The sequence below is a fragment of the Pan troglodytes genome, chromosome 8, assembly GCF_028858775.2.
Source record: "Pan troglodytes isolate AG18354 chromosome 8, NHGRI_mPanTro3-v2.0_pri, whole genome shotgun sequence".
NCBI lineage: Eukaryota > Metazoa > Chordata > Mammalia > Primates > Hominidae > Pan > Pan troglodytes.
The window spans coordinates 98,626,737-98,654,212 of record NC_072406.2 but is presented as its reverse complement, the minus strand read 5'-3'; the positions used below and the strand labels follow the sequence as shown (position 1 = coordinate 98,654,212).

Here is a 27,476-nt window from a genome sequence, read left to right as displayed (position 1 = left end):
TGTTATGCTGAAGTTCTTTATTGCAGCAGGAACCAAATTGCTCTTTGTTGGGAAGTGGCTGTCTGCTTTAAAAAGAAAAACAACAGCCAAAGTGAAATAAAGGGCAATAAAAACTTTACTCAGGTTGTGAGTGTGGCTCTTAGCTTTTGTACTCTTCTGGTGGTGGTCCTAAAGCATTATTTGTATACAGTTTTGTCATCATGGCCACATGATGAATATCTGAGCTGCTAAGCCCTCAGTATGCCCTTTAAAACTAGTCAGTCTGCAACACTAAAGTGAACAAAGGATTTGTATGCAGAATAGACAAAATACACCAAATAATAAGAAAAGACAATCAGTCTTGCAGGAAAATATGGAAAGAATAATGAACAGGAGTCTCATAGTAGAAACATAGTTAATATGTGAAAAACTGTTCAAGGTTACTGTCGTTGTAAAAATACAAACAAAAGCAGTATGTTACCATTTTGTACCCTCAGACAAAAATGTTAAGTGATAACTTGTACTTTTGAAGATTCAGGGCAACTGGCACTCCCACACTTTGCTCCTGAGAGTGTTACTTGTTAAATCCATTGTGGTAAATTAATCCAATATTGATTTACAGTTAAAAAATACATGTACCCTTTGACTTAGCAGTTCCACACTTGACCTGTATACTGTAGAAATAAGAGTACCTATATATATGTATAATATTAAACTGACAAATGATAGACTAATAGCACATTTTCTGTATGAAAAGCTGGTTAAAAAACTTTGTTCAATGTGGACTATTCTGATAAAATTGAAAATTAGTTCAATTTTATGTATAAAAGTAGTGTTAAACTACATGTAGCATGCAGTAAATTTTTGTAACGAGAAACAATTTCTAGAGTTATTGCTAAAAGTTGATATTCATTAACGATGCTTCTGGTTTTTAGACTGGGCATTTAGCTATGGAGACATTATTATCCCTTACTTCTAAACGAGCAGGAGACTGGTTTAAAGAAGAACTCCGGCTTTTGGGTGGTCTGGATCATATTGTAGATAAAGGTATGATATTTACATTTAGAATGTTTTTATATATTATTTAAAGCCTGAAGAAAATACTCCATTGACATACTTCAAAAAATAATTGTATCAGTTTGGAAATGTCTATTATCATTATTATTTTTTAGTTGCATCCTGCAAATTTCTAACATTTAAAGAAGAGGCCGGCCGGGCGCGGTGGCTCATGCCTGTAATCCCAGCACTTTGGGAGGCCAAGGCGGGCGGATCACCTGAGGTCGGGAGTTTGAGACCAGCCTGACCAACATGGAGAAACCCCGTCTCTACTAAAAATACAAAACTAGCCAGGCGTGGTGGTGCATGCTTGTAATCCCAACTACTTGGGAGGCTGAGGCAGGAGAATTGCTTGAATGTAGGAGGTAGAGGTTGCAGTGAGCCGAGATTGTGCCATTGCATTCCAGCCTGGGCAAGAAGAGCAAAACTCCGTCTCAAAAAAAAGAGAAGAGGCCATTAACATTTTGATATTGGGGGATTATGGAAACAAAATAATTACAGAGTATGCATTTCAAAATCTCACAGTATGAAACCTAGAATAAAAAATGTTCAGAGAGGTTCCAGCATGTTCATAGCGTGTGTACACATGGCTTCTAATGTTAGCTAAATGTATTCTATTGGTAAGTATTGATGATAAATACTAACTTATGTTTGTTTCTTTTCACCTAGTAAAAGAATGTGTGGATCATTTAAGTAGAGATGAGGATGAAGAGAAACTGGTAGCCTCACTATGGGGAGCAGAGAGATGTTTACGAGTTTTAGAAAGTGTAAGTATGGATGACTATTTGGCAAAAATTATTCAGTCTTAATTGTGATTGTGTGTGTGAGAGACTGCCAAATATTTTATATACCCCTGGAGGTTCACTTCTGTTAATCCAGATAGAAATAGCAGTACATTTTTTGAGCAACCAGTTGTTAATAAACAAGCTAAATGAGTAGTTTTATATTTTAAGAGTACATGTATTATTGCTGCAAATGAAATGTTAGGCTTGTTTGTTTACATATGCCAATCTTTTTTAAAGATTTTATTATTTTTATTATTATTTTTTGAGCCAGAGTCTCACTCTGTCACCCAGGCTACAGTGCAGTGACATGATCTTAGCTCACTGCAACCTCTGCTTCCCGGGTTCAAGCAATTTCATGCCTCAGCCTCTTGAGTAGCTGGGATTATAGGCATGTGCCATCATGCCCTTCTGATTTTTGTATTTTTAGTAGAGTCGGGGTTTTGCCATGTTGGCCAGGCTGGTCTCAAACTCCTAGTTTCAAGTGGTCTGCCGGCTTCAGCCTCCCAAAGTATTGGGATTACAGGCGTTACACTTTGCTGGGCCCCTCCAATCTTTATTGTTTTTTCCTTAATGTGAATTTCTACTTGACTACATTGTTTGTAGATCACAATAGTGAAATGCAATCAGGTTTTATTTTTAAATTGTTATTAGCATTTTGTTTATTTGACTTTTATTTGAGTCAGATTGTTTATAGGCATGGCCTGTCATAATATTTGGCTTTGGAGAATGATACTGTTGGAACTGCAGCGAGTATATTTTGTTCTTTGACTCTTACGAAAGACTTAACCCAGTTCCGTATAGATTAGAATTTATACTGCCAGCTAATTTCAGGATGCATAGGTTTGTTCACCAGGTTATTTTAAAAGTAGTATAGTATAAATTAAAAGCTCCTGGCATAGATTAAATTGTAGTGTTCCATGTGTCTTCTAGAGTGCTTTGGGCACAGTAGATAACAGATACTTCTTTGTAAAAATGTGTTCTAAATGAATCTACTTATGAACTTTACGTTATTTGTAAGTTGAGGACTGCTCTATTCTGACATTCAGTGTGTTTGGCAATTCGTTACAGTGAATATGTAGTGTAGAATATGTTAATTATGAATGAATATAACAGTGATGTCTTAATTTTTTCATAAAGCATTAGCTTTCTTATTTTACACCTGGAACCTGTAGGTTGTGAAATTATTCCCTTTGGTAACAAGGGCTGTTTCTTCCTCATCTTTGTGTCTTTTACGCACCAGGCAGAATGTGGTGTTATATGAATGAATGAAAGTTTTGGATTGCCACAATTATTTCATATTCTTCCTTTTTAGGTAACTGTGCATAATCCCGAAAATCAAAGCTACTTGATAGCATATAAAGATTCCCAACTTATTGTTTCATCAGCTAAGTAAGTTTTTTGTTTATTAGTTAACAACTAACATTGTTACTTATTTTAAACATTTGGATTGACCATAAATGAAAGAAATTTGGATTAGCTTCCTCCATGAAATGCTCTGTTGAGTTCTATGAATCGGTTCACATTGTGTAACAAAAGTTTTAAGAGTACAGATTTTGGACACAAAATGACAGTGTGGATTCCAGCTTGATAATTTCAGCTGTATAACTTTTGTAATGTACAAATCAAGCTCTTTACAAGGGGGATAATAATAGTGGCTAACCCACCTAGGATTTTTATTACAGTAAAATGAGTTAATTTGTATGTTTGTAAGAAATATATACGTAGTAGATATTTAAAAATATGTGTATATTAAAAATACATATAAAAATTTTTTAAATTTAAATGATTTTTGAAGTATCTTTTGTATCTTATTTGTGATACATGTTAATGAGTTAAATTAGTTAATATGCAAAGCCTAAAACAGTACTTGGCGTATAGTAAATACTAAGCATTTTTCCTCATTCTTGTTTTAAATGGACTTTTCTAGCCCTCTTCTTCTGCACTTTATTTAGACCTGTTTTTCTATATCTGTATGTAGCTTCTTCCATTCCACATTTATTTCTTCCCACATTTCATCACAATTAGGCTAATGCTGTCACCTCCGTGCAGGTAAAATTCCCAAGTATGTCTCCAGTCCTGGTTCTGTCTTATTACAGCAACCTCTTCCTGATATCTCTGTCCTAGTTCTTGATATCTGCCCTAGTTCTCTGGCCTTTAGCCTATCCAGAACAATACCACATGGAGTTAACTTTCTCCAAATCGCTGCTTTGAAAAAATAATTTTAATTTCTCAAATCTCTGATTCCTTATTGTCTTTGGATATATGTACAACTTTCTTATTGAAGTCAGCCTTATCAAAGGCCCATTGCAGTCTTACTCTAGTTTATCTGTTTTTTAACCTCTTATTTTGGAGGAATTCAAATATAAATAGTGTAATAAACTGTAATGTACACATTATCAATCATGGCCAGTCTGGTTTCCATCTGTAACCTCATCCATTCCCTCTCCTGTATTATTTGAAACAGATCCAGATATTATTTCATCCATAAATACTTAAGTACATAATGCCTAGAAGAAAAGGACTCTTTTAAAAAATATAACCCCAGTGCCATTTTCATGCCACACATTATTAGTTGCTTAATATTTTATGTTTAGTCAATATTCTAATTTTCAGTAGTCTCAAATTTCTAGTCTCAGTAGATTTTCTTAATCTGTAGGTTTTTAAAATCTCCTTTTTTTGTCTTGGATTTGTACGTTTTGTATCTTGCATTTGTATATTTTATTTTTCTTTATTTTATTTTATTTTATTTTCTGAGCCCAGGCTGGAGTACAGTGGCATGATCTCGGCTCACTGCAACCTCTGCCTTCTGGATTCACATGATTCTCCTGCCTCAGCCTTCCGAATAGCTGGGACAACAGGTGTGCGCCACCACACTTGGCTAATTTTTGTATTTTTAGCAGAGATGGGGTTTCACCGTGTTGACCAGGCTGGTCTCCAACTCCTGACCTCAGGTGATCCACCCGCCTTGGCCTCCCAAAGTGTTGGGATTACAGACGTGAGCCACCGTGCCTGGCCTATTTTATATATATTTAGCACTCTTTTTTTTTTTTTTTTTTTTTTAATAATAGATACAGGGTCTTGCTATGTTGTCCCAGCTGTCTCAAACTCGTGGGCTTAAGTGATTCTCCTGCCTTGACCTCCCAAAATGTTGGGATTACAGGCATTAGCCACTGTGCATTGCCTGTATTTAGTGCTCTTACCGCATGCATTCTGGTTGTTTGCTACCATGTTTTTACCCTTCCTTACCAAAGATTATTGAAGTTAAATGTTTCTGATTTCATTTTCTTTTTTAAATTAAGAAAAATTGTGTATGTTGTTTCTGATTTAAAAATATCTCTTTTGTATACTTCATAACCTCTGACAACTACCTTGTAAGTTGTCAAATACTTGTAAGAGGAAGTATTTGATATGACAGATGCTCTTTTGTTGTGATTAGGAAATTCAGGCCAAATGTCTTGGAAGTGGCAGTAGAGGTCAGAATTGAGTGTTTGTAAAAGAGCACTTATCTCTAGGTTTTTAAGCTTTTCAGCAGAAACCATGATCAATTTGGAGATAGCATACAGAAAGATTAAATAACATGTGCTGAACCTCCTTTTGTCTTCAAAGCCCCAGTTTAGCCCAGCCTGAAAACAGTTGAGTTACCAGTGACAGTATGGTAATCCTGACCAGCATTCAATACCAGAAGAACAAATTATTTTAGGTTAGACATGAGGAACACCTTCCTGACCAAAGGGTTGTAAAATATTAAGAACTTTTAGAGAATTTTCTCAGTATGTTTTTTTTTTCTTTTTTCTTTTTTTTGTTGTTGTTGTTGTTGTTGTTGTTTTTAATTATACTTTAAGTTTTAGGGTACATGTGCACATTGTGCAGGTTAGTTACATATGTATACATGTGCCGTTTTAAAGGGCAACTAGGCGTAGATTAGATACGGTTTCTTTAAGAATTTTGTGTGTTATATAATGCATGAAGAATCAACTGACAGAGTGAGCTTACTTGATTTGTATTAAACTTAAAAATCGTGGACTTGGTGATTTAAATAGTGTCTTTAGAAATACTAGACCCATTAGGGATTATATTTCCTTGTTATTTTGGGTAGTATCTTGAGAATCCTTTTTTTTTTTTTTTTTTTGGTATCATAAAGTTTTTAATGACACACACATTTTGTCCTTTACCTTACAAATATTTCTTTGGGTTTTATTCTGATCATCATGCAATATACAGAATAGTTTCTCGCCATTACCTTATTAGAGTAGAACCACCTTTGCAACTTTGGACACCATTTAGTAGACGTGAAATGGAATATAGAAAGATAGAATGCTTGAACAAAACCTCTCAGTGCTAGCTGCCTTAACTAAGGTCCTTCTCTCAGCTTAGTACCCCTATGACAGCTTGCAAGACACTCTGACTTTGTTTTATTGTGCTTATGTAGTCAGATTATGAGGCTGATCATTGAGTGTCCATCAGACTATACATTATTGATTCCTCTCTCAGGTTGCCCCAATATCCTTTGTGGCCAGAGGAAGAGAAAAACATTCAACTAGTAAATCCAATTTCTCTTGCGAAAAAGACTCATAGTTCTGATAAAGAGTCATTTCAATACCTGTTTCACCATTTAGAAAACATGTTTCTGTTTGTATAGCACCTCTGGGAACCTAATGCAGTAATATCGCCTTCTTTTCCATTTGTCCCTGATCTAGATGCTATATTTTTTATGCATCCCACCTGCTGTTAAGTATTTTACAATTATAGATTTACGCTCTATCTTTTATTCTGTCCCATCTCACCCTGCTAGCAAATTTTTATTTGTTTTCTTTTTTTCTTTTTTCTTTTTCTTTTTTTTTTAGTATTTATTGATCATTCTTGGGTGTTTCTCGGAGAGGGGGATTTGGCAGGGTCATAGGACAATAGTGGAGGGAAGGTCAGCAGATAAACATGTGAACAAGGGTCTCTGGTTTTCCTAGGCAGAGGACCCTGCGGCCTTCCGTGTGTTTGTGTCCCTGGGTACTTGAGATTAGGGAGTGGTGATGACTCTTAACGAGCATGCTGCCTTCAAGCATCTGTTTAACAAAGCACATCTTGCACTGCCCTTAATCCATTTAACCCTGAGTGGACACAGCACATGTTTCAGAGAGCACGGGGTTGGGGGTAAGGTTGCAAATTAACAGCATCCCAAGGCAGAAGAATTTTTCTTAGTACAGAACAAAATGGAGTCTCCTATGTCTACTTCTTTATACACAGACACAATAACAATCTGATTTTCTTTTCCCCACATTTCCCCCTTTTCTATTCGACAAAACTGCCGTCGTCATCATGGCCCGTTCTCAATGATGGGTACACCTCCCAGACAGGGTGGCGGCCGGGCAGAGGGGCTCCTCACTTCCCAGACGGGGTGGCCGGGAAGAGGCGCCCCCCACCTCCTGGACAGGGCGGCTGCCGGGCAGGGGATGCCCCCCACCTCCCTCCCGGACGGGGCGGCTGGCCAGGCGGGGGCTGCCCCCCACCTCCCGGACGGGGTGGCTGCCGGGCGGAGACGCTCCTCACTTCCCAGACCAGGCGGCTGCCGGGCAGAGGGGCTCCTCACTTCTCAGACGGGGTGGCCGGGCAGAGATGCTCCTCACCTCCCAGACGGGGTGGCGGTCGGGGAGAGACACTCCTCAGTTCCCAGATGGGGTCGCGGCCGGGCAGAGGCGCTCCCCACATCTCAGACGATGGGCGGCCGGGCAGAGACGCTTGTCACTTCCCAGACGGGATGGCGGCCGGGAAGAGGCGCTCCTCACTTCCCAGGCTGGGCGGCCGGGCAGAGGGGCTCCTCACATCCCAGACGATGGGCAGCCAGGCAGAGATGCTCCTGACTTCCCAGACAGGGTGGCGGCCGGGCAGAGGCTGCAATCTCCGCACTTTGGGAGGCCAAGGCAGGCGGCTGGGAGGTGGAGGTTGTAGCGAGCCAAGATCACGCCACTGCACTCCAGCAAAAACCAGTCAGGTGTGGCGGCACGCGCCTGCAATCCCAGGCACTAGGCAGGCTGAGGCAGGAGAATCAGGCAGGGAGGTTGCAGTGAGCCGAGATGGCGGCAGTACAGTCCAGCCTCGGCTTGGCATCAGAGGGAGACCGTGGAGAGAGAGGGAGAGGGAGACCGTGGAGGGAGAGGGAGAGGGAGATCGTGGAGGGAGAGGGAGAGGGAGAGGGAGATCGTGGAGGGAGAGGGAGAGGGAGAGCGAGAATCCTTAGATGTAGCTCATCCCCTTGGAAAACTGTCGAGGAGACATGTCAATTTGAATGAACTTAAATTAAAAAATAATGATTTATACTGTCAACGTTGGTAGTGAAGGTAATAAAAATAATGATTTGCTCTAATGCGTATGAAATATTTAATACTTGTCTTTACATTAACATTTGTTATGTAGTAATAACATTTACTACCTCAGAAGTGTCCAACATTAGCTGTTAACCATTTGCCCTGTTTGAGAAAGGGTTGTGGTCTGTCTCTTATATTGGAGAGATCAATAACATGTGAGACAATTTGGAAATAAAGAGATTACTAGTGGTAAATGTAGATAGTACAGATATAAACTTCTGCCATAAGTTTTTAATTTTAACATTCCTTGAATGAGTTTTTTAAGGTATCAGGTTTTTCCAAAATAAAGTGAAATTTCATCCGATAGCCTTTAGTTTCAAGTAAATAGAAATTTGCTGTGTACCTATTATTATTTACTGTAATAGTCTATATTTTATTTCCTTTTAAGAGCATTACAGCATTGTGAAGAACTGATTCAGCAGTACAACCGTGCTGAGGACAGCATATGCTTAGCTGACAGTAAGCCTCTGCCTCACCAGAATGTAACTAACCATGTAGGCAAAGCAGTGGAGGACTGCATGAGGGCCATCATCGGGGTGTTGCTTAATTTAACTAATGATAATGGTAAGATTTTTTCCATTTTTTTCTCATTGAAAGATGTATATTGCATGTGAAAACAAGTTATTTTTGTTTCTCCTTTTCCTGGGGTAGTGATTTTTTTATTTGTCATAATGTACTTGACTTACTCATGTGTAGGTTTAAATTGCTTTTAAGAGTTGATATTTTTAGAAGCCTAGTAGCTTGACCCAGAAGTATCAATAGTATGTTTCAATAGAGGAATGACTATACAATTCTAAGTTAATATCCATGTTAATAAATCTCCATTATTAGTGTTCTAAGGAAGAATCAGTAACCATTTTCCTGTATCCATTTCTTATTTCAGAGTGGGGCAGCACCAAAACAGGAGAGCAGGACGGTCTCATAGGCACAGCGCTGAACTGTGTGCTTCAGGTTCCAAAGTACCTACCTCAGGAGCAGAGATTTGATATTCGAGTGCTGGTAAGTTGAAATGACTTTTTCAGAAATGAGTATCATATCTAATAAGGTGTGCAAAATGTTAACCTTAGTTTGGGTTTAAGAACCAACCCTTTAATATATTGTGGGTTTTTTTTCATGAATTTCCTTATGAACTTACTGTGTGTGTTTCTTTTTTTTTTTTTTTTTTTTTTTTTTTTGGAGATGGAGTCTACAGTGGCAACATCTTGGCTCACTGCAACCTCCGCCTCCCTGGTTCAAGCAGTTCTCCTGCCTCAGCCTTCCAGGTGCTGGGACTGTAGGCGTGTGCCACCACACCTGGCTAATTTTTGTATTTTTAGTAGAGACGGGGTTTTGCCATGTTGCCAAGGCTGGTCTCAAACTCCTGGCCTCAAGTGATCTGCCCGCCTCAGCCTCCCAAAGTGGTGGGATTACAGGTATGAGCTATTGCGTCTGGCTGAACGTACTTCTTATTGTGCAAAAGAAAGCCATGAAAGACCCTATGTAAAAATAAAAAGTACAAAAGCTAAAATTGGCAATTAAAAATAAAAGGAATGATTCTTTGGGAAAATCAGTGGTTTTTTTGTTTTGTTTTGTTTTTTGTTCTTTTTTTGTTTGTTGTTGAGATGGAGTCTCACTCACTCTTTTGCCCAGGCTGGAGTGCAGTGGCACAGTCTTGGCTCACTGCAACCTCCATCTCCTGGGTTCAAGCTATTCTCCTGCCTCAGCCTCCCAGTTAGGTGGGATTACAGGCATCTGACAACACACCTGGCTTATTTTTGTATTTTTAGTAGAGATGGGGTTTCCCCATGTTTGTCAGGTTGGTCTCGAGCTCCTGGCCTCAAGTGATCCACCCACCTTGGCCTCCCAAAGTGCTGGGATTACAGGCATGAGCGCTGTGCCTGGCCTTTTTTCTTTTTTTCTTTTTGGCCTTTCATACTTACTGGTTTTTAGCCATTTTGTAGGTGGTAGAACACTGATATTCAGCTTTTTAGTTGCCAATAAAAATTGTGTATATTGTGTTCATTTGTTTTAAGTACTCATCTCTGATAATATGTGTCTTTTAAAATTTTTGAAGGGCTTAGGTCTGCTGATAAATCTAGTGGAGTATAGTGCTCGGAATCGGCACTGTCTTGTCAACATGGAAACATCGTGTTCTTTTGATTCTTCCATCTGTAGTGGAGAAGGGGATGATAGTTTAAGGATAGCTGGACAAGTTCATGCTGTCCAGGCTTTAGTGCAGGTAAGCAACCACTTTAAAAACAAACTCATAACTGCAGTTTGTTGGATTTGTCCAATTTCTTTTATCATTTGCACCTTTTACCTCCTTTTCTTGCCCATCCACTGCTGGCCCTCTCTGCCCCTCCCCCGGCCTTTTTAGTTAGAACTCCTGAAGCATGTCTCTGCTGGGGTAGAAAGGGACTGTTTTACACCTGACCAATTTTTAAATATTCACAGCGTCTAGGGTGAAAGCTTATTTTAAACCAGAATTTGTAACCAATTAAAAATGTGGTATAGGCTGGGCGCGGTGACTCACGCCTATAATCCCAGCACTTTGGGAGGCTGAGGCAAGTGGATCACTTGAGGTCAGGAGTTCAAGACCAGCCTGACCAATATGGTGAAACCTCATCTCTACTAAAAATACAAAAGTTAGCCAGGCATGGGGGCATGCACCTGTAATCCCAGCTACTCAGGAGGCTGAGAGGCAGGAGAATCACTTGAACTGAGGAGGTGGAAGTTGCGGTGAGCCGAAGTGGCATGTCACTGCACTCCAGCCTGGACAACAGAGCAAGACTCTGTCTCCAAAAAAAAAAAAAAGTGGTATAATTTCTCTGTAGATCAGTAAGAGGTACACTGCTTAGAATGCATTCTTACTTTATTTTGCTGATTTTTTTTCAACTGTTACAATCGCTCCTTAAGCATTGTTACCAAAAAGCGGAGACAAAGGCACATTTGTTCTATTAATGAAATTGGGTTCAGTGGCTTACGCCCGTAATCCCAGCACTTTGGGAGACTGAGGTGGGGAGGATCACTTGAGTCCAGGAGTTCAAGACCAGCCTGGGCAACATAGTGAGCTCCCATCTCTATTTAAAAAAAAAAAAGTCAAGAATCCAGGCCCATCACATCCACTTCATGTCCTCTAGTATTTATTTACTCGTCTGATCTGTGTCCAGAACTTTGACCTTATGGACCACAGAAAACTGGAAGTCCTTTGTCACCTGTTCCCTGTGGCAAAGTAGCCGAGCATGGGAAATTGTGAACGAGAGTGTTTCTTTGAGCCATTTAAAGTCATTTTTCATTATCCTCTTTTGTTCTTCTCTATTATGTGTGATTGAATGTTGACTATAGATAAGAGGTAGTTAATCCCTAGGCTTTTTCTTCTTAGACTCAGAATACTCCGTTTTGACTAGCCTTGAAGTTTTAGTTTATTTAAAATACAAAATTAAATGTGAAACTAGTGATAGATTATCATTACTTATCAGTAACAGTAATAGTAAATGGTAGTAGTAATTTACTATCAATAGTTGATAATAGACTGCTTTTAGTCTCCAGATACCATTTAGAGATTTCATTTAATGCAAAAAACATTTGAAAATGTTTGGCACCTACCACTTTGATCCCATTGACAACATTTATTTTTCTGCTAAATGAAGCATTTCTTGGCCGGGCAAGGTAGCTCACACCTATAATCCCAGCACTTTGGGAGGCCAAGGTGGGTGGATTGTTTGAGCTCAGGAGTTTGAGACCAGCATGGGCAACATAGTGAGATCCTGTCTGTACAAAAAATAAAACAGTTGGTTGAGTGTGGTGGTGCATGCTCATAGTACCAGCTGCTCGGGACGCTGAAGTGAGAGGATTGCTTGCACCCAGGAGTTTGAAGTTGTCGTGAGCCGTGATTACAGTACTGTGCTCCAGCCTGGGCAACAGAGTGAGACCCTGTCTCAAAAACGTTTAAAAAAAGTATTCTTTTTTTCTGTTCAGTAGACTTGTTTTTAAACTTTTTATTTCAAAATAGTTATAGACTCACAGGAAGTTACAAAAATAGTACAAAGAATCCCTCCCATTTACCCTTTACCTAACTTCCTCAAATGGTGACATCTTATATAACTGTGGTACTATAGCAAAACCAAGAAATTGACATTAGTACATTACTGTTAACTGCACTTTAGACCTTATTCAGTTTCACCATTTTCATCTGCATTCATTTATGTTTGTGTGTAACATATGTACCTCTGTTCAGTTTTATTACGTGTATAGATTCATGTACTCCCCCACTACATTGAGGTATAGAACCGTCACCATAAAAGAATTCCCTTTTGCTGCTCACTGTACAGCCTACCTGCCCTCCCTGTCTCCTAGCTACCACCAACGTGTTTTCTATCTTTTTCCATCTCTTGTTTTATTTTTTTCTATCATTCTAGTCTCTTTCTTTTAAAAATTGACTTTTCTTCAAATGGAACCTAGAAATGAATAAAAACTTACCGTCAGTCGCCTCAGGAGCTGTGTTTAAAGGCACAGATGATAGATCTGCATTATCCACATAATAGGGGTTCATTTGCAGAAGCCATCCCCACACCCTCAGAGATCCCTGTTTGTGAGTTGTTTCAGGGATAGTCTCAAATTTTCCTACTGTGTCTAATTGACCTGGGAATATCACTTCCAGTATTCCTCTTTTGCACTTAGTGTTATAGAAGCCTCTTGTCCTTCAGGGTATCATCCTATATCTTCTCTTTCTTTTATCTGCTATGGTTTATGGTTTGTCATTTTTAAATCAGTTTAAAGTTTTTGTTTTTCGATTGTAATACCTTTTGGGTGATGGGTTCTGTTACTCATTTTAGAAAATTGTGCTGCCTTGTACTCACATCAGTTACCTTAAAGTGTCAAGAAATGGCTCTTAATTCTGTTATTCAAAGATAGAGTGGAAAAATCCATGTTCAGATTTATATCATTTATGCTACTGATAACGTTGGCCTGAATCCAGTAATTTTCAAATTACGTATCTTTTCGATAATGTTGTATAAATGGAATCTTACAGGTAGTTCTGATTACTGACATGAACTTTCCTCTTTCTAGCTGTTCTTTTCTTACCTATTTATGGATCTGTTTATTTTTTAAAAACCAAACATAATTCACATACATAGTGGGGGAAAAAAGTCAGATCCAGAAAGGTTTAAACTCCACAAATCTATTTCCTAAAACATTACCATTTGTAATAGTTTTGTGTTTGTCCTGAGAAATTAGTGTTTATGCATATATCAAAATAAATGTGCAGGCCAGACATGGTGGCTCATGCCTGTAATCTGTAATCCCAGCACTTGGGGAGGCTGAGGCAGGCAGATTGCTTGAGCCCAGGAGTTTGAGCCTGGCCTGGGCAACATGGCAAAATTATGTCTCTACTAAAAATTAAAAAATTAGCCAGGTGTGGTGGCATGTGCCTGTAGTCCCAGCTATTTGGGAGGCTGAGGTGGGAGATTCACATGAGCCCAGGAAGTCGAGGCTGCAGTGAGCCATGATCCTGCCACTGCACTCCAGCCTGGGCAATGGGAATAAGACCCTGTCCGAAAAGTAAATAAAAAAATGTGCAATGTGTTTTATATAAATGGACTCTTACTGTACCTAGTATTTAGTCTATACCCACTCTTTGCTTAATGTGTCTTCCTGAGCTCTTCATGTCAACACGTAGGTTCATCACATTCTTTGTAATGACTGCAAACTAGTAGCTTTTTGATTTATACATACATACATACATACATACATACAGGGTCTCACTCTTTTACCCAGGCTGAAGTACAGTGGTCCAGTCACAGCTCACTACAGCCTTTACCTTCCAGGCTCAGGTGATCCTTTCACCTCAGCCTCCCAAGTAGCTGGAACTACAGGCACATGCCACCACGTTTGGCTAAGTTTCGTATTTGTAGAGCTGAGGTCTCAAACTCTTGCACTCAAGTGATCCTCCTGCTTTGTCTCCTGAAGTGCTAGGATCACAGGCATGAGCCACCATGCCCTGCCTTAGTACTTTATTTAACCAAACCTCTACTGATACACTTTTTGATGGTTTTCTGTTTTTTTTAAGTTTTATTTTGTTACAAAAATTACAGAAATAAATACCATAGCATCTAAATCTTAGGCCATACTTTTCTTTTTTTAAAATTTTTTTGGAGACAGAGTCTTGCTCTGTCGTCCAGGCTGGAGTGCAGCGGCACCATCTCAGCTTACTGCAACCCCTGACTCCCAGGTTCCAGTGATTCTCCTGCCTCAGCCTCCCAAGTAGCTGGGATTACAAGCTTGCGCCACCACGCCTGGCTAATTTTTGTATTTTTAGTAGAGGTGGTTTCACTGTGTTTGCCGGGCTAGTCGCCAACTCCTGACCTAAAGTGATCCGCCTGCCTCAGCCTCCCAAAGTGCTAGGATTTACAGGCATGAGCCACCCTGCATGGCCAGGCCATACTTTTCAAAGTATGTCTGTGGGCATAATTTCCTGGTTTAGGAATTGTGTCAGAATATATTGTACTGTATTTAAAGTTGAAAAGCCTAACTCCTCCCACCCTCATCACTAAACACATACTTCCTGTGCCCTTAATTTATACTTCCCCCTAAAACTTTTTTTTTATAAGAGTCCCCATTCTTTCATACTCTTGCCAAGATTTTTGCCAGTCTAACAGGTTCCTGGATGTTTTTGGTATTTCCTTAAATGGCATTTTGTATATGTCCAGAAACAGTAGTGGTTCATTCTTTTTATTTTTCCAAAGCCCTTGCTGTGTTTAGCTTCCTTTTTTGGCCTTTTCAAAAGCAGTAATCCTTGAAGTTGTGTCTTCAGAGTAACCTGTAACCCCCAACAACTCAGTTCTTTCTGGAGTCATAAGTAGGAGTCCATCATTCTCTTCTAATACATTTTTATCTCAGGGCTTGAAAATTATTGGGAAATCCAGAGAGCTTTTGTTGTTTATATGTACTTTATCTATCTATATTTACTGAATTAGAAATTGAAACTGGGAGACATTACATTAGCTGTTAGAGCAGTGACATAATCACATGGCATGTAGATTCCAAAACTCCACTGTGCACTCAGTGAAAGAAGAAACAAGTCAGCAGACCCCTTAGTAGTAGTATGAGTGTAATTTTGACCTCCTTTACTCCCTGATAGGGTCTTAAGGATCCGTAGGGATTCTTAGACCAATTTTGAGAATTGCTGTTCTCTATAAAGTTTAATTTTTATTTTCTGAAAGATATTATATAATCTCTCTTTGAAGTTTATATACCACTCTTCTGTATACTCAACAAATCTTTGAGGTCTACTTGGCATTTGATTTTCAGGCAATTCTTTCTAGTAACTTGGAGCATTTCCCAAATTGTGTCAGTGTTTTCTATGTGTCAGTACTATACCAGCATAGGGAAAATAAAGTAAGTGAAGGCAAGGAATTTAGCATATTCCCTTTTGACTTAAGAATTTTCCAATTTTGTATTTTTTTGCTTGAATTTCTTGTATTATGCAAATTAAGGGAAATTATTGAGACTCATTCTTGCAAGCAACCTGCATCATTATTAGATGACTTCATTGAATCTTAGCCCCATTTATACTTTCGTTTTGGCTTTCAGTAGGGTGTAGAGCAAAAGCTTTTACTTATACTCACCTCTTTTTATCACATAACCATCTTAGAGTTAGTGATAGATTTAAAAGCAACTATAACTTTATATTTGCATATATGCATATTGATTGGCAATCTCTTTTTAATGATCTTCAAAAATAATTTTTATCAGCTATTCCTTGAGCGAGAGCGGGCAGCCCAGCTAGCAGAAAGTAAAACAGATGAGTTGATCAAAGATGCTCCCACCACTCAGCATGATAAGAGTGGAGAGTGGCAAGAAACAAGTGGAGAAATACAGTGGGTGTCAACTGAAAAGACTGATGGTACAGAAGAGAAACATAAGAAGGAGGAGGAGGATGAAGAACTTGACCTCAATAAAGGTATATTTACTTTGAATGGTGTATTTAAATTGAAGATAGTGGTTTGATTTTGTTTTTTTCTTCAAACTATTTTAATTTGCAGATTGTCTTAATCTGGCTATTGCTTGAGGACCTCTCTAGTTCAATCCAGACAAGCTTTGATACTTAAGTGCTTGTGGTAGTTCTCCCACAGTGAGGAAGGTGCATGCCAGTGGCAGGCATGCTAGTGACGGGAAAGATCCAGTTAAGTCACTCTTCCTTCCGGGGCCCTCCTTTCCTTTACTCATCTGTGAAGAGACATATAGGAGACATAATAGGATTTTTTCAGTTTTCAGTTTTTGAGATTGTTTTTTCAGCTTCACTTTAAACTTGAAGATCTATTGTCAGATTACAGTAATAGTTCTCAAAGTGTAAGTACTAGATGGTAAACACAGTAAGAAATATACTGTAGGCTGGTGGCTCACACCTGTGAGCCCAGCACTTTGGGAGGCTGAAGCAGGAGGATTACTTGAGGCTAGGAGTTTGAGACAACAATCCAGCAAGACCCCATCCCTACAAAAAATATAAAAAATTAGCTTGGCATGGTGGCACAAGCCTGTAGTCATTGGTGGTTGGGAGGCTGAGGTGGGAGGATTGCTTGAGCTGAGGAATTCAAAGTTACAGTGAGCTATGATTGTGCCACTGCCCTCCACCCTGGGTGACAGAGTGAGGCCCTTTCTCATTAAAAAAAAAAGATACTAGAGGTAATATCTTCGCTAATCATACATTATTGAGTATCTACTGTTGTCAGAATTTGTGATACAACTTTTGCCATTTATACAAGTTCTGCAAAATAGCCATTTGTAACTTCGTATCACTAAGGTTATGAATTTAAGTTCAGTCCGCCCTCCATACATGTGGGTTCCACATCCACAGAGTCAGCCAACCACAAATCAAAAATATTTGAGGAAGAAAAAATAATACAGGTTAGTAAATAATATAGTATAACAGCTATTTACATAACATTTACATTTTATTAGGTGTCATAAGTAATCTAGAAATGATTTACAGTATGCCAGAGGATGTGTGTGACTTATATGCAAATACTGCACCCTTTCCTGTCAGAGATTTGAGCCTCCTCCAGTTTTGGTATTGGAGGGTGCTGGCATCCTGGAACCAATCCCCCTTGGATGCAGAGGGACGACCATAATATGTTCAGCTTCACATCAGTAGGAAGCAAGCCGCAGCAACGTCTCGTTCTGAGCCTTTTCTCCTGTTACTTCCACTCCTCCCCAAATCTGATCACCTTTAGTTTTAATATTGTAATACTTTTCTTTTCCTTTTTCTCAGTTACTAGGTTTTGATGCATTTCTTTTTTTTTTTTTTTTTTGGCGTGATAACATTTTTGGTTTTTTAGCAGTCTTTTAAAAAGTTACAGCTTTATTGAGATAGAATTCACAGACTGTACAATTCATCCTTTAAAAATGAGTAATTCAGTAGTTTTTCATGTATTCACAAGGTTGTGCTGCCATCACCACTAATTCCAAATATTGTTTTTATCACCACTAAAGGAACCCAATACCCATTAGCAGCCATCACCCCTATTTTCCCCTCCTCCCTGGGCACTGGCAACCACTAATCTACTTTCTGTGTCTATGGATTTGCCTGTTTTGGACATTCCATTTAAAAAGGAGTCATACAATATGTTGCCTTTTATGACTGGCTTCTTTCAGCCAGCAGAATGTTTTCAAAGTTCATCCGTGATACAGTATTTGTTAATACTGTATTCCTTAGACAAATAATATTCCATAATATTGTTATACCATAGTTTATTTGTTTACTGATGGACATTTGAGTGGTTTCTGCTTTTTAGCTTTTTGAACAGTTATCTACAAGTTTTTTTGTAGACATACATTTTCATTTCTTTTGGATTTATACCTAGGAGTTGGAATTGTTGGATTGTATGTAACTGTGTGTTTTAACATTCTAAGAAAATGCCAAATTGTTTTCCAGTGTGGCTGCACTATTTTACATTCCCATCAGCAACGTATGAAGGTTCCAAGTTACTTGTATTGTAAAAGAAAATTTTTAGTCATCCTAGTGGGCGTGACATGATATCTCATTGTGGTTTGATTTGCAGTTCCCTGGTGATTAATGATGCTGACCATCTTTTCATGAACTCATTGGCCATTTGTGTATCTTGTTTGAAGAAATCTCTAAGTCTTCTGCCCGGTTTTGTGGGTTGTTTTTGTTGTTTTTGAGACAGAGTCTTGCTCTGTCAACCCAGGCTGGAGAGCAGTGGCACGATCAGGGCTTACTGCAGCCTTGACGTCCCAGGCTCAAGCGATCCTCCCACCTCAGCCTTGCAAGTAGCTGGGAGCTACAGGCGTGCACCGCCACACCCATTAAAGGTTTTTGAATTTTAGTGGAGAGGAGGTCTCACTATGTTGCCCAGGCTGGTCTCAAACTCCTGAGCTCAAGTGATCCTTCCAACTCAGCTTTCCAAAGTGCTAGAATTAAAGGTGTGAGCCACTACGCCTGGCCCTTTGCCCAGTTTTAATTGGGTTGTTTTTGTTGTTGAGTTGTAAGAGTGTTTTTTATATGTTCTGGATACTTGACCCTTAACAAGTTCATGATTTGCAAATATATTCTTTCATTCTGTGGATTAATCTTTTCAGTTTGTTAATTGTGTCCTTTGCAACACAAAAATTTTAACTAAAAGTTTTATGGTTTCAGCTTTTCTTTTGGATCCCTATTTCATTTTGATTAAATTTTTGTTAATCTGTGGATATCCAGTTGTCCTAGCATCATTCGTTGATTTGTAGCAGTTTTGAAGTAAAGATAACTAACAGAATGGTTGGTTTTGTGAGGTTTGTGTTAATTAATAATACTGTTACAATTCTTTACTTCAATTCTCTCAGCCCTTCAGCATGCCGGCAAACACATGGAGGATTGCATTGTGGCCTCCTACACAGCACTACTTCTTGGGTGTCTCTGCCAGGAAAGTCCAGTAAGTACATAGTTCAGTGATGTTTTATGTATCTTTGAAAGATTCCGATGTAACGACTTCATACCTTTACATGTTTCACTTATTTATTTCTTCAGTGTTTCCCCGTTAATGTCCAACTTATTCCACAAAGGCTATTGGCTGATTATAGGGTTGTTTAAATTGTTTGTTTCCTATGGAGGAAAAATGGCAAGAAAATGTGTTAACATTTCCAGTAGTTTTTTTTTTTTTTTTTTTGAGGCGGAGTCTCGTTCTGTCACCCAGGCTGGAGTGCAGTGGCGCGATCTCGGCTCACTGCAAGCTCCACCTCCCTGGTTCCCGCCATTCTCCTGCCTCAGTCTCCCGAGTAGCTGGGACTACAGGCGCCTGCCATCACACCCGGCTAACTTTTTTTTGTATTTTTTGGTAGAGACGGGGATTCATCGTGTTAGCCAGGATGGTCTCAATCTCCTGACCTCGTGATCCGCCTGCCTTGGACTCCCAAAGTTCTGGGATTACAGGCGTGAGCCACCGTGCCCGGCCATTTCCAGTAGTTTTATTTAAATTACCTAAATAGTTTTAAAGTAAAAACTTTAGTACAATCTGTATTGGAAAGGGAATGTATAGCATTTTTTACATGCTAATCCTTTCCAATATAGGTTTTACTAAGTAAGGCCTGGAGTGGAGTAAATTAAATTGATTTTCACTTTTTAAAAAGTGAAATAAAGTTGATCTTTATGGCTTTATTAGGAAGGATGTGCCTGTCAGAGTTAGGCTGTTAAAGATGTAAGAAAAAGCAGTTCTGGAAAACAAGCTAGTCAGTGCTTCAATCTCATGAAAAAGGAAGAATTACATACATGAAATAAAATTAAAAATCAAAATAGTAGATAATATTAAAAACTTTAAAATACTTGTTGAGCTTTTTAAGGTACATCCCAAAGGTCAGAATACTAATGAAAAAGCTCTTGTGGCCGGGCATGGTGGCTCATGCCTGTAATCTCAGCACTTTGGGAGGCCGAGATGGGCAGACCACTTGAGGTTAGGAGTTCGAGACCAGCCTTGCCAACATGGCAGAACCATGTCTCTACTAAAAATATAAAAATTTGCTGGGCGTGGCAGTGCACGCCTCTAATCTCAGCTACTCGGGAGGCTGAGGCACAAGGATCGAATCGCTTGAATCCTGGAGGCGGAGTTTGCAGTGAGCCAAGATCGTGCCACTGCACTTCAGCCTGGGCTTCAGAGTGAGACTGTTTCAAAAAAAAAGAAGAAAAGAAAAAGCTCTTGTTTGATGGATGAATCTGTTCACATGCCTTTGGTTGGAGTAAAAGAAGGGATAGTATGAAACCTGTACTCATCTGGCTTAAACAAGATGGCAGAGTCTAATTTGGGTGATGTCAGTGCCTCACTGAGGTCATCAGAGACTCAGATCATTTCTGTCTTTATTATTTTTCTGTATTTTTTTGTAGAGACAGGGTTTCACCATGTTGTCCTGGCCGGTCTCGAACTCCTGGGCTCAAGTGATCCTCCTGCCTCGACCTCTCAAAGTGCTGGCATTATAGGTGTGAGCCACAGTGCCCACCCCATTTCTCTCTTTAAACTGCTGTCCTCTGCATGTTGTCCTCTGCTAGCCCTTATGGTCCCGTGCTGACTACAGCTAGGTGTCTCATCAAATTAAGTAGTGCCTAGCAGTAATAGGGCCTCTTCCTCTATAGTTTTTTTTTTTTATAGGTACATTGGCTGGAAATACATATCTTTTTAAGACAACTGTTTGTTTATTTCCCCTGTGGGACCCCATGCCACTCTCACCCCTCACCAGGTAGACTTCTCATCTTGGCCAGCATTGGGTCACAATGCTTTTGTCTGAACCAGTCACTGGCTGGGAACATGGGATTACTGTGAGTGGATTAGATCATCAGGATTCACTTAGGAGAAATACAAATGTCTAGACAATCAGGCTGAGTCAGCCTGAAAGTGAAAGGTTGTGACTATGGGGATAGTCTGCTGCCTTGGGAAAAACAAATATGAAGGGTAAAACTGTTGAAGAAGGGTCCAGCAGAATCATTGTGAGTGTTCTCTTTCAGATGGGGGGTTGGGCATAGGTGGATTATTTTTAAGTGTAAAGTCCATTTGTAAAGCCAGATTTTGAAATGGAAGGCAGATTGTTTTCTAGGAGCAAGGGCATTGAGGGAACAAAGAGTGGAGGCCTATAGGAGGGGGGCGTTAGTTTCAGCAGGAAACAGGGGCCATCTCTTTTTGAAGCTGGAGGACTGGAAGAACAGAGTTAATGATAAATGAATGGCTTTATTTGAGCAGGAACTCATGCTGGCTCTGTGTACCTGGGCCCATCTACCCACCCACGTTTCCTTACTTTAGCCATCTAATTCTTTGTATTGCCTTTTTTTTTTTTTTTTCTTCACTTTCTGTATCTAAGTCCTGTGTGTTTTTCTGAATCCATCTTGTCCATCTCTTCCATACTTAACATTTTAACTAACCTAAATACAACAGCCCACTCTGTGTGGCCCCTCTGGGTACCACCGATTTCAGGATCAAGACCAAAGTTCTCATCGTGGCTCTGGAGGCCCCGCAAGATCTTTATATCCCTTTTTCTTATTTCCAATGACAAGATTTTAAGAGCAAATCAGAAACCCATCACACACAGGAAAGGAGGAAGAGGCAGGCCTCAAAAGCAATGAAAAAAGGCCGGGCGCAGTGGCTCACACCTGTAATCCCAGCACTTTGGGAGGCCAAGGTGGGCAGATCACAAGGTCAGGAGATCGAGACCATCCTGGCTAACACGGTGAAACGGTGAAACCCCGTCTCTACTAAAAATACAAAAAAAAAAAATTAGCCGGGCGTGGTGGTGGGCACCTGTAGTCCCAGCTACTCGGGAGGCTGAGGCAGCAGAATGGCGTGAACTCAGGAGGCAGAGCTTGCAGTGAGTGGAGATCGCACCACTGCATTCCAGCCTGGGCAACAGAGCGAGACTCCATCTCAAAAAAAAAAAGCAATGAAAATAATATTTAAATTTAAAGATTTTTAGATACTCTGTTTTGTACACACTATAGGTTTAGTCATATTTCAGTCACGTTCTTTCTTACATAATCGTTCTTGAAATTGTGTTATTACCACATATGATTTATCTTGGGCCATCTTTCCCATGCTAATTCCTATTTGTGTTTGCCTGTATCTATCTTGTCTCTAAAAAGAGAATGTTCTTAAGTTGTGGGCAATGTTGTGAATTCATAGAGCCCCAGATTTATTTGTTGCCTTGGAGATTATTATGATTAACACCAAAAAGCTAGCTGATACCACAAAATGTAAAGGAAGTTTGGTTTACCTAATGTGTAAGTGAAAAGAGATAGATAAGAAAGCATGTGGTTGTTGCAGTAAATGCTGCTTTGTGGTCTGATCCCATTTTCACTTGCCCTCCATGTCTTCTCACTTTGCAGCTGGTGCATTGCAGGGGTCAGTCTCCTCACTGCTCTTCCTGCTTTGTTGCCCCCCCATTCCTGGGACATTGCACATTGCCACTGGAGCTAACTTACTTCAGAGCACTTACTGATCACGTAGCTCCTTGCCCAGTCTTCCTTGGCTCACAGCCAGGAAGGGGACTAATGACTGTTTAGTGTTGCAAGACCCTGGACTTAAGACTGCTTCTCCGATTTCCAAACCTACTGGACACTTTTAAAATTTTTCAAATAGGCCATGCTGTATCATGCCTTTTCTTTTTGTACCTGCTATATTCTGTTAAAAAATGCTGTCACTGTCCCTCCCATTGCCTCAGAAACGCTGTATGTCATGTTCTGTAGTGTGTTGATAGAGAAGGGTTTGATTTGGATTAATGAGGGGCTTTCATCCAAAATATAGGAGCTAATCATATATTCTCTATTACAGAGGTGTACTTTTCTACTGAGCAGTTCTCCAGAGACACCTTAGCCACTATTTTGCCCACCACTGTGATAGCTTTTGGTGGGAGGATCAGTTTGAATGTGTGTAACTGATATCTTCAGCACATGAGTACTTTAGCGGTGTTTTGATTAGATCTTTTCTGAAGCTGTATTCATCTCATTTTTTTGCTGCTTTCTAATTTTGCGAGTACCCTGGCATGGGAATAGGAAAAAGGGGGTGGGTAGTGGCAAATTTCTGAAGAGAAATATGTCATCTCTCCTTTTTTGCCCCCGCTAACAAAAGTCGAATTGGGAGCTTTTGTGTGTTTTATTTTTGTTTTTTGGTTGGTTTTGTTTAACCCTTTACCTTGTGTCCCCAAACTTGGGACAGTATACTTTCTTTTGCCCCTTACTACAGGTGAACCTTCCTAAAAGATTTTTTCTTTTTATTCTCCGTAAAACATTTAAAGCATTCTTTAATGAAATAGTTTTTTAAGCAGGTTGTGTAATGTTTTCCATATAACAGATTGGTTTATATATAGTTTGGCTGCTTCTTGCTAATAATGAAGGGTTTTCTCTCCTGATATTGTCTGAGAATCTATCATAGATGAGGTTAGATTGCCTTTGGAAAGATGCTTCTAGTTAATTCCTGTCCTGTATAATTAGTTGAATTCATCTGTGAAGGATGTGAATTTTTCTTTGATCTTTTTATTTCATGAGCAGCTTTGTGAGTACATTCTCAGGTCTAAAGTCCTCACCCTCTTCTCCTATTCCCCCAGGGCCCCCAGTGAAACACACACATACATTAAACAGTGCAGTTTGTTATTTCAGGCCTTTTTCTTTGCATTTATGAAAGTAGGTCGGCATGCTGCCTCACACCTGTAATTCCAGCACTTTGGGAGGCCGAGGTGCGTGGATTACTTGAGCCCAGGAGCTCGAGACCAGCCTGGCCAACATGATGAAACCACGTCTCTGCTAAAAATACAAAAATTAGCCAGGCGTGGTGGCACGTGCCTTTAATCCCGGCTACCCGGGAGGCTGAGGCATGGGAATCACTTGAACCCAGGAGGTGGAGGTTGCAGTGAGCTGAGATTACACCACTGCACTCCAGCCTGGGTAACAGAGTGACTGTTTCATTTAAAAAAAAAAAAAAAAAAAGTAAGTAAATGTGTACACAAATATTTCTTTGTAGCTTTTGCCAACTTTACCTTTCTCCTTTCTTTCTGAGGGTGAGGTAGGAAATCACATGCAGAGTGAGTGTGGAAAGAGAATAAATGACCACGTGTTCCAAGGATCTTAAAAATTTGCACCAAGATGTGTGTCAAAACCAACAACATTGTACGAGGTGCAATCTCATGTTTTCTGCCAGCTGACCAATATTTCTTGCTCTGTTTCCTCAGATCAATGTAACCACTGTGCGGGAATATCTGCCAGAAGGAGACTTTTCAATAATGACAGAGATGCTCAAAAAATTTTTGAGCTTTATGAATCTCACTGTAAGTAGCTTTTATTACAGCTTATATGATTTTAAATTTATAAAACATTGACAGTAGACATAAAAATACTATGGCCATAGTAAGTGGGAGCAAAAAGGGATTTTCTCTTAATTTTAATAATCGTGTTCTATTTCTTCAAGGTAATCATTGCATGTTATGGCAAATAACTTTATCAAACCCACAATTTAATCTTGGTGTACTTTGATTTGTAGTGTTCAGTTTAGTAAATCTAGAGGTAAACTTTTATTTATACTTCTTAAAATCTGTTAAATATTAACTGTTACTTCCTTTCCCCTTCACCCTGCTTTCAGTGTGCTGTTGGAACAACTGGCCAGAAATCTATCTCTAGAGTGATTGAATATTTGGAACATTGCTAGCTGCTTTACCTTTGCTTCAGGTGCTCGGTAATGCTGGAGCTATCCTTAGACAAAGAAAAGTCAAGTCATGAAAGAAGTCCTTGAAGATATACCAAGAACATTCATCAGTATCATTCGTGTTTGGATTTTTAAGGCCACCTGATTTCTTCGTCATGCATTCGGCATTTGCTAAATGACAGTTACTACATCAATCTGCAACTATCAAAAATGAGGGAAAAGGTTCAGGCTGTTAACAATTCCATGCAGTATTTAAATACATTTACTTTGGCAGAGTTTATACCCTCCCCTTGTTTTCTTGCTTTATTCTGGGCAAGTTTGAAGGGGAAAATTTGTGCTGCTGTTAGTGCAACTGCTGTGTATGTTGAGCCACTGTTGTCATGCCAGCCAGGTGCAAAGGCAGCTTAGCTACTGAGGTAGCGAATGTTTTGAGGACATTCTAGACAACAGCTTAGTTCCTTTTTCAGGCTCATTTGCTTTTGCTTTTTTGTTGAATGATTCCAATCGTAAATAAAGCTTTTAATAATTTTGTGAATTTTTTGGTTGTTGTTCCCTGAACTACTGTCTATATTTAAAATTAGATGGAATCCAAAGATACACGGGATTAATAGTATATTTTTTTATTCTTGATTAGGTTTGGGTTATTGAACTATTTTTTACTTTTGAGACCACAACCATATTCAATATCATACCATAATGTGTCATAGCTATAGGCACAAGAAAAACAACAGTTTGAGGGAATATTATATAAGATGATGTGCCCTGTTAAAGGAGGAGGCAAAATAGTCAAAGCCAGGGTAGTTTACACTTAATGCTAGGGAGGCTCTTAAAACATTATTAGATTTTGAGGAAAGACTCTCTAGATATATTTTCTAATGTTCAGTACAATAAATATAAGGAAGCTAAAACACCAATGTGGAATTCCTGTTTCCAGATAACATGTATATTCTTCTATAGAGTGACAGGATCAATTGCATAAGCGCAAAGCCTTAAATTGCTGGTTTAGAGAAGACCCTTTTTTCATTCAGATTCTTTGTTCATAGAGCAGTTATTTGAAAAACAGTTATGGAACACAAAACATTTTATAGATTTAATATCATAACATTGCAAATTTTTCTTGTATTATTGTTCACACCACTGGTTATACTTTTTTTTTTCCTTTTTTATTGATTGGGCCTGAATACAGGCTTTCTAGAGAGCTTTTTCATTAATACTTTTAAATACCTTTCAGGTAGTTACATCATGTTTCTTCATTGGATTTGTAAAACTTGAAGCCATAAAAATATTAGTTTGGTGTGTATTGGGGAAAATAGCTAAAAGTCTAATTTTTACCCATTTAGACTTTGTTATTTCCTTGTATAAAGTGACAAATCGGGGCTCTTGTATCAGTGCCAGCTGTAATGTTTTTAAATGCAGTGGCTGCCTTCTATTGTCTTCCTATTTTTGATAATGCAGATTGTTGGGAAATCTATAAGGAAGTAACTGATTCCAGGCAAATTGTTTTCTTCCTTCTACCCACCCCAACCCCTACCCATCACCTTTTAAGAACATAGTACGCCAGTGTAACGTGGGAACCATTGAGATTGTATTTGCCCTGAGTATTAAAGCTAGCTTAGCAAAATACTTTTAAAAACATATTGGTAAATGATACGCATAAAATTAAATTAGTTATATTTTATTTTAAAATGCAAAATACATTGATATTTATTAATCATTGGATTTAGGGAAAGGGACAGATTTTTGGTGAACCTGACTTGTGGCAGATGGTAAGGAATATTATAAAACATTTGGATGAGAACAATCAGGGTGAACTGCATTTTTCTGTTACACTGGTAATCATTTGAAAATTGATTTACCTCAGTGTTTAACAGTTTTTTGTTTTGTTTTTTAAATAATAACTAATTGTCGAGCACTGATAGAGATGCAGATTTTGGTGGGGGGAGGTGGTGGGGGAGATAATCACTTCACCAACTGCAGTGCATTTGTGTGTTTTTAACCCTCAGAGAACTCTGCATTTTAGGGTACTTGAGGCTGACTTGCAAATTAACTAAAAGTTTTAAAGTAACCTTTTTTCCATTGTAAATATTTCTGTAAATACTACCAATTGGAAATTAGAACAGTAGAGTACTTTTCTGAATCCAATCCTATTTTTATTTTATACAGTATTTCTCAGCTGTGATCTTTGGAGCAAAAGCCAACGGCAGGAAAAAATAGTTTGTACCAGTTTCATGAAGTATGTCTTTGGGTTTTTGTAAATAATTTTAACTCAAATAAAATTGCTACTTTCAATACACATGTTGTCTTTAACATAAGTCTATTGGAGGACAGAAGTGTCACAAACTTTATATATAGCTGACTCTAATGGGAAATACACTATCACTTAACACATTTAACCAGTTTTTGTTAAATATTTTATTATTTCTTCATGTTTTTAATAATACTCATCTGAATATAATGTGAACTCAACAACTCAGGCCAATTAGGGACTGGATTTTCAGTTAGGCCCTTGGCATACTTAACTGTTTTGATTTAGGTTATTTTTTGCTCCTATGAGTATGATCCAAGACATCTTTGCTTCTGAGGTTTTACACTGCTTTTTAGTTTTTCAGTTTTCTTCTTAATTGTCAGCCCTTAGGCATCCTGCATTTACAAGTAGA

The 27,476-nt window shown here is 39.0% G+C and overlaps 1 protein-coding gene across 10 annotated transcripts in view; it reads left to right on the top strand.

Moving 5' to 3' along the window:
- Nucleotides 1–27,112, top strand: part of WAPL (WAPL cohesin release factor) — a 90,490-nt gene extending 63,378 nt beyond the window's left edge. For all 10 annotated transcript variants that reach the window (XM_016918784.4, XM_016918785.4, XM_054660308.2 and 7 more), the window contains 10 exons: nucleotides 915–1,026; nucleotides 1,705–1,802; nucleotides 3,133–3,209; nucleotides 8,565–8,740; nucleotides 9,060–9,175; nucleotides 10,230–10,394; nucleotides 15,911–16,118; nucleotides 18,998–19,086; nucleotides 24,350–24,445; nucleotides 24,757–27,112. In XM_016918784.4, coding sequence (XP_016774273.2) covers nucleotides 915–1,026; nucleotides 1,705–1,802; nucleotides 3,133–3,209; nucleotides 8,565–8,740; nucleotides 9,060–9,175; nucleotides 10,230–10,394; nucleotides 15,911–16,118; nucleotides 18,998–19,086; nucleotides 24,350–24,445; nucleotides 24,757–24,822 — 1,203 coding nt within the window. In that variant the 3' untranslated portion in view covers nucleotides 24,823–27,112. The remainder of the gene's footprint in view (nucleotides 1–914; nucleotides 1,027–1,704; nucleotides 1,803–3,132; nucleotides 3,210–8,564; nucleotides 8,741–9,059; nucleotides 9,176–10,229; nucleotides 10,395–15,910; nucleotides 16,119–18,997; nucleotides 19,087–24,349; nucleotides 24,446–24,756) is intronic.
- The last annotated feature ends 364 nt before the right edge of the window (nucleotides 27,113–27,476 follow it).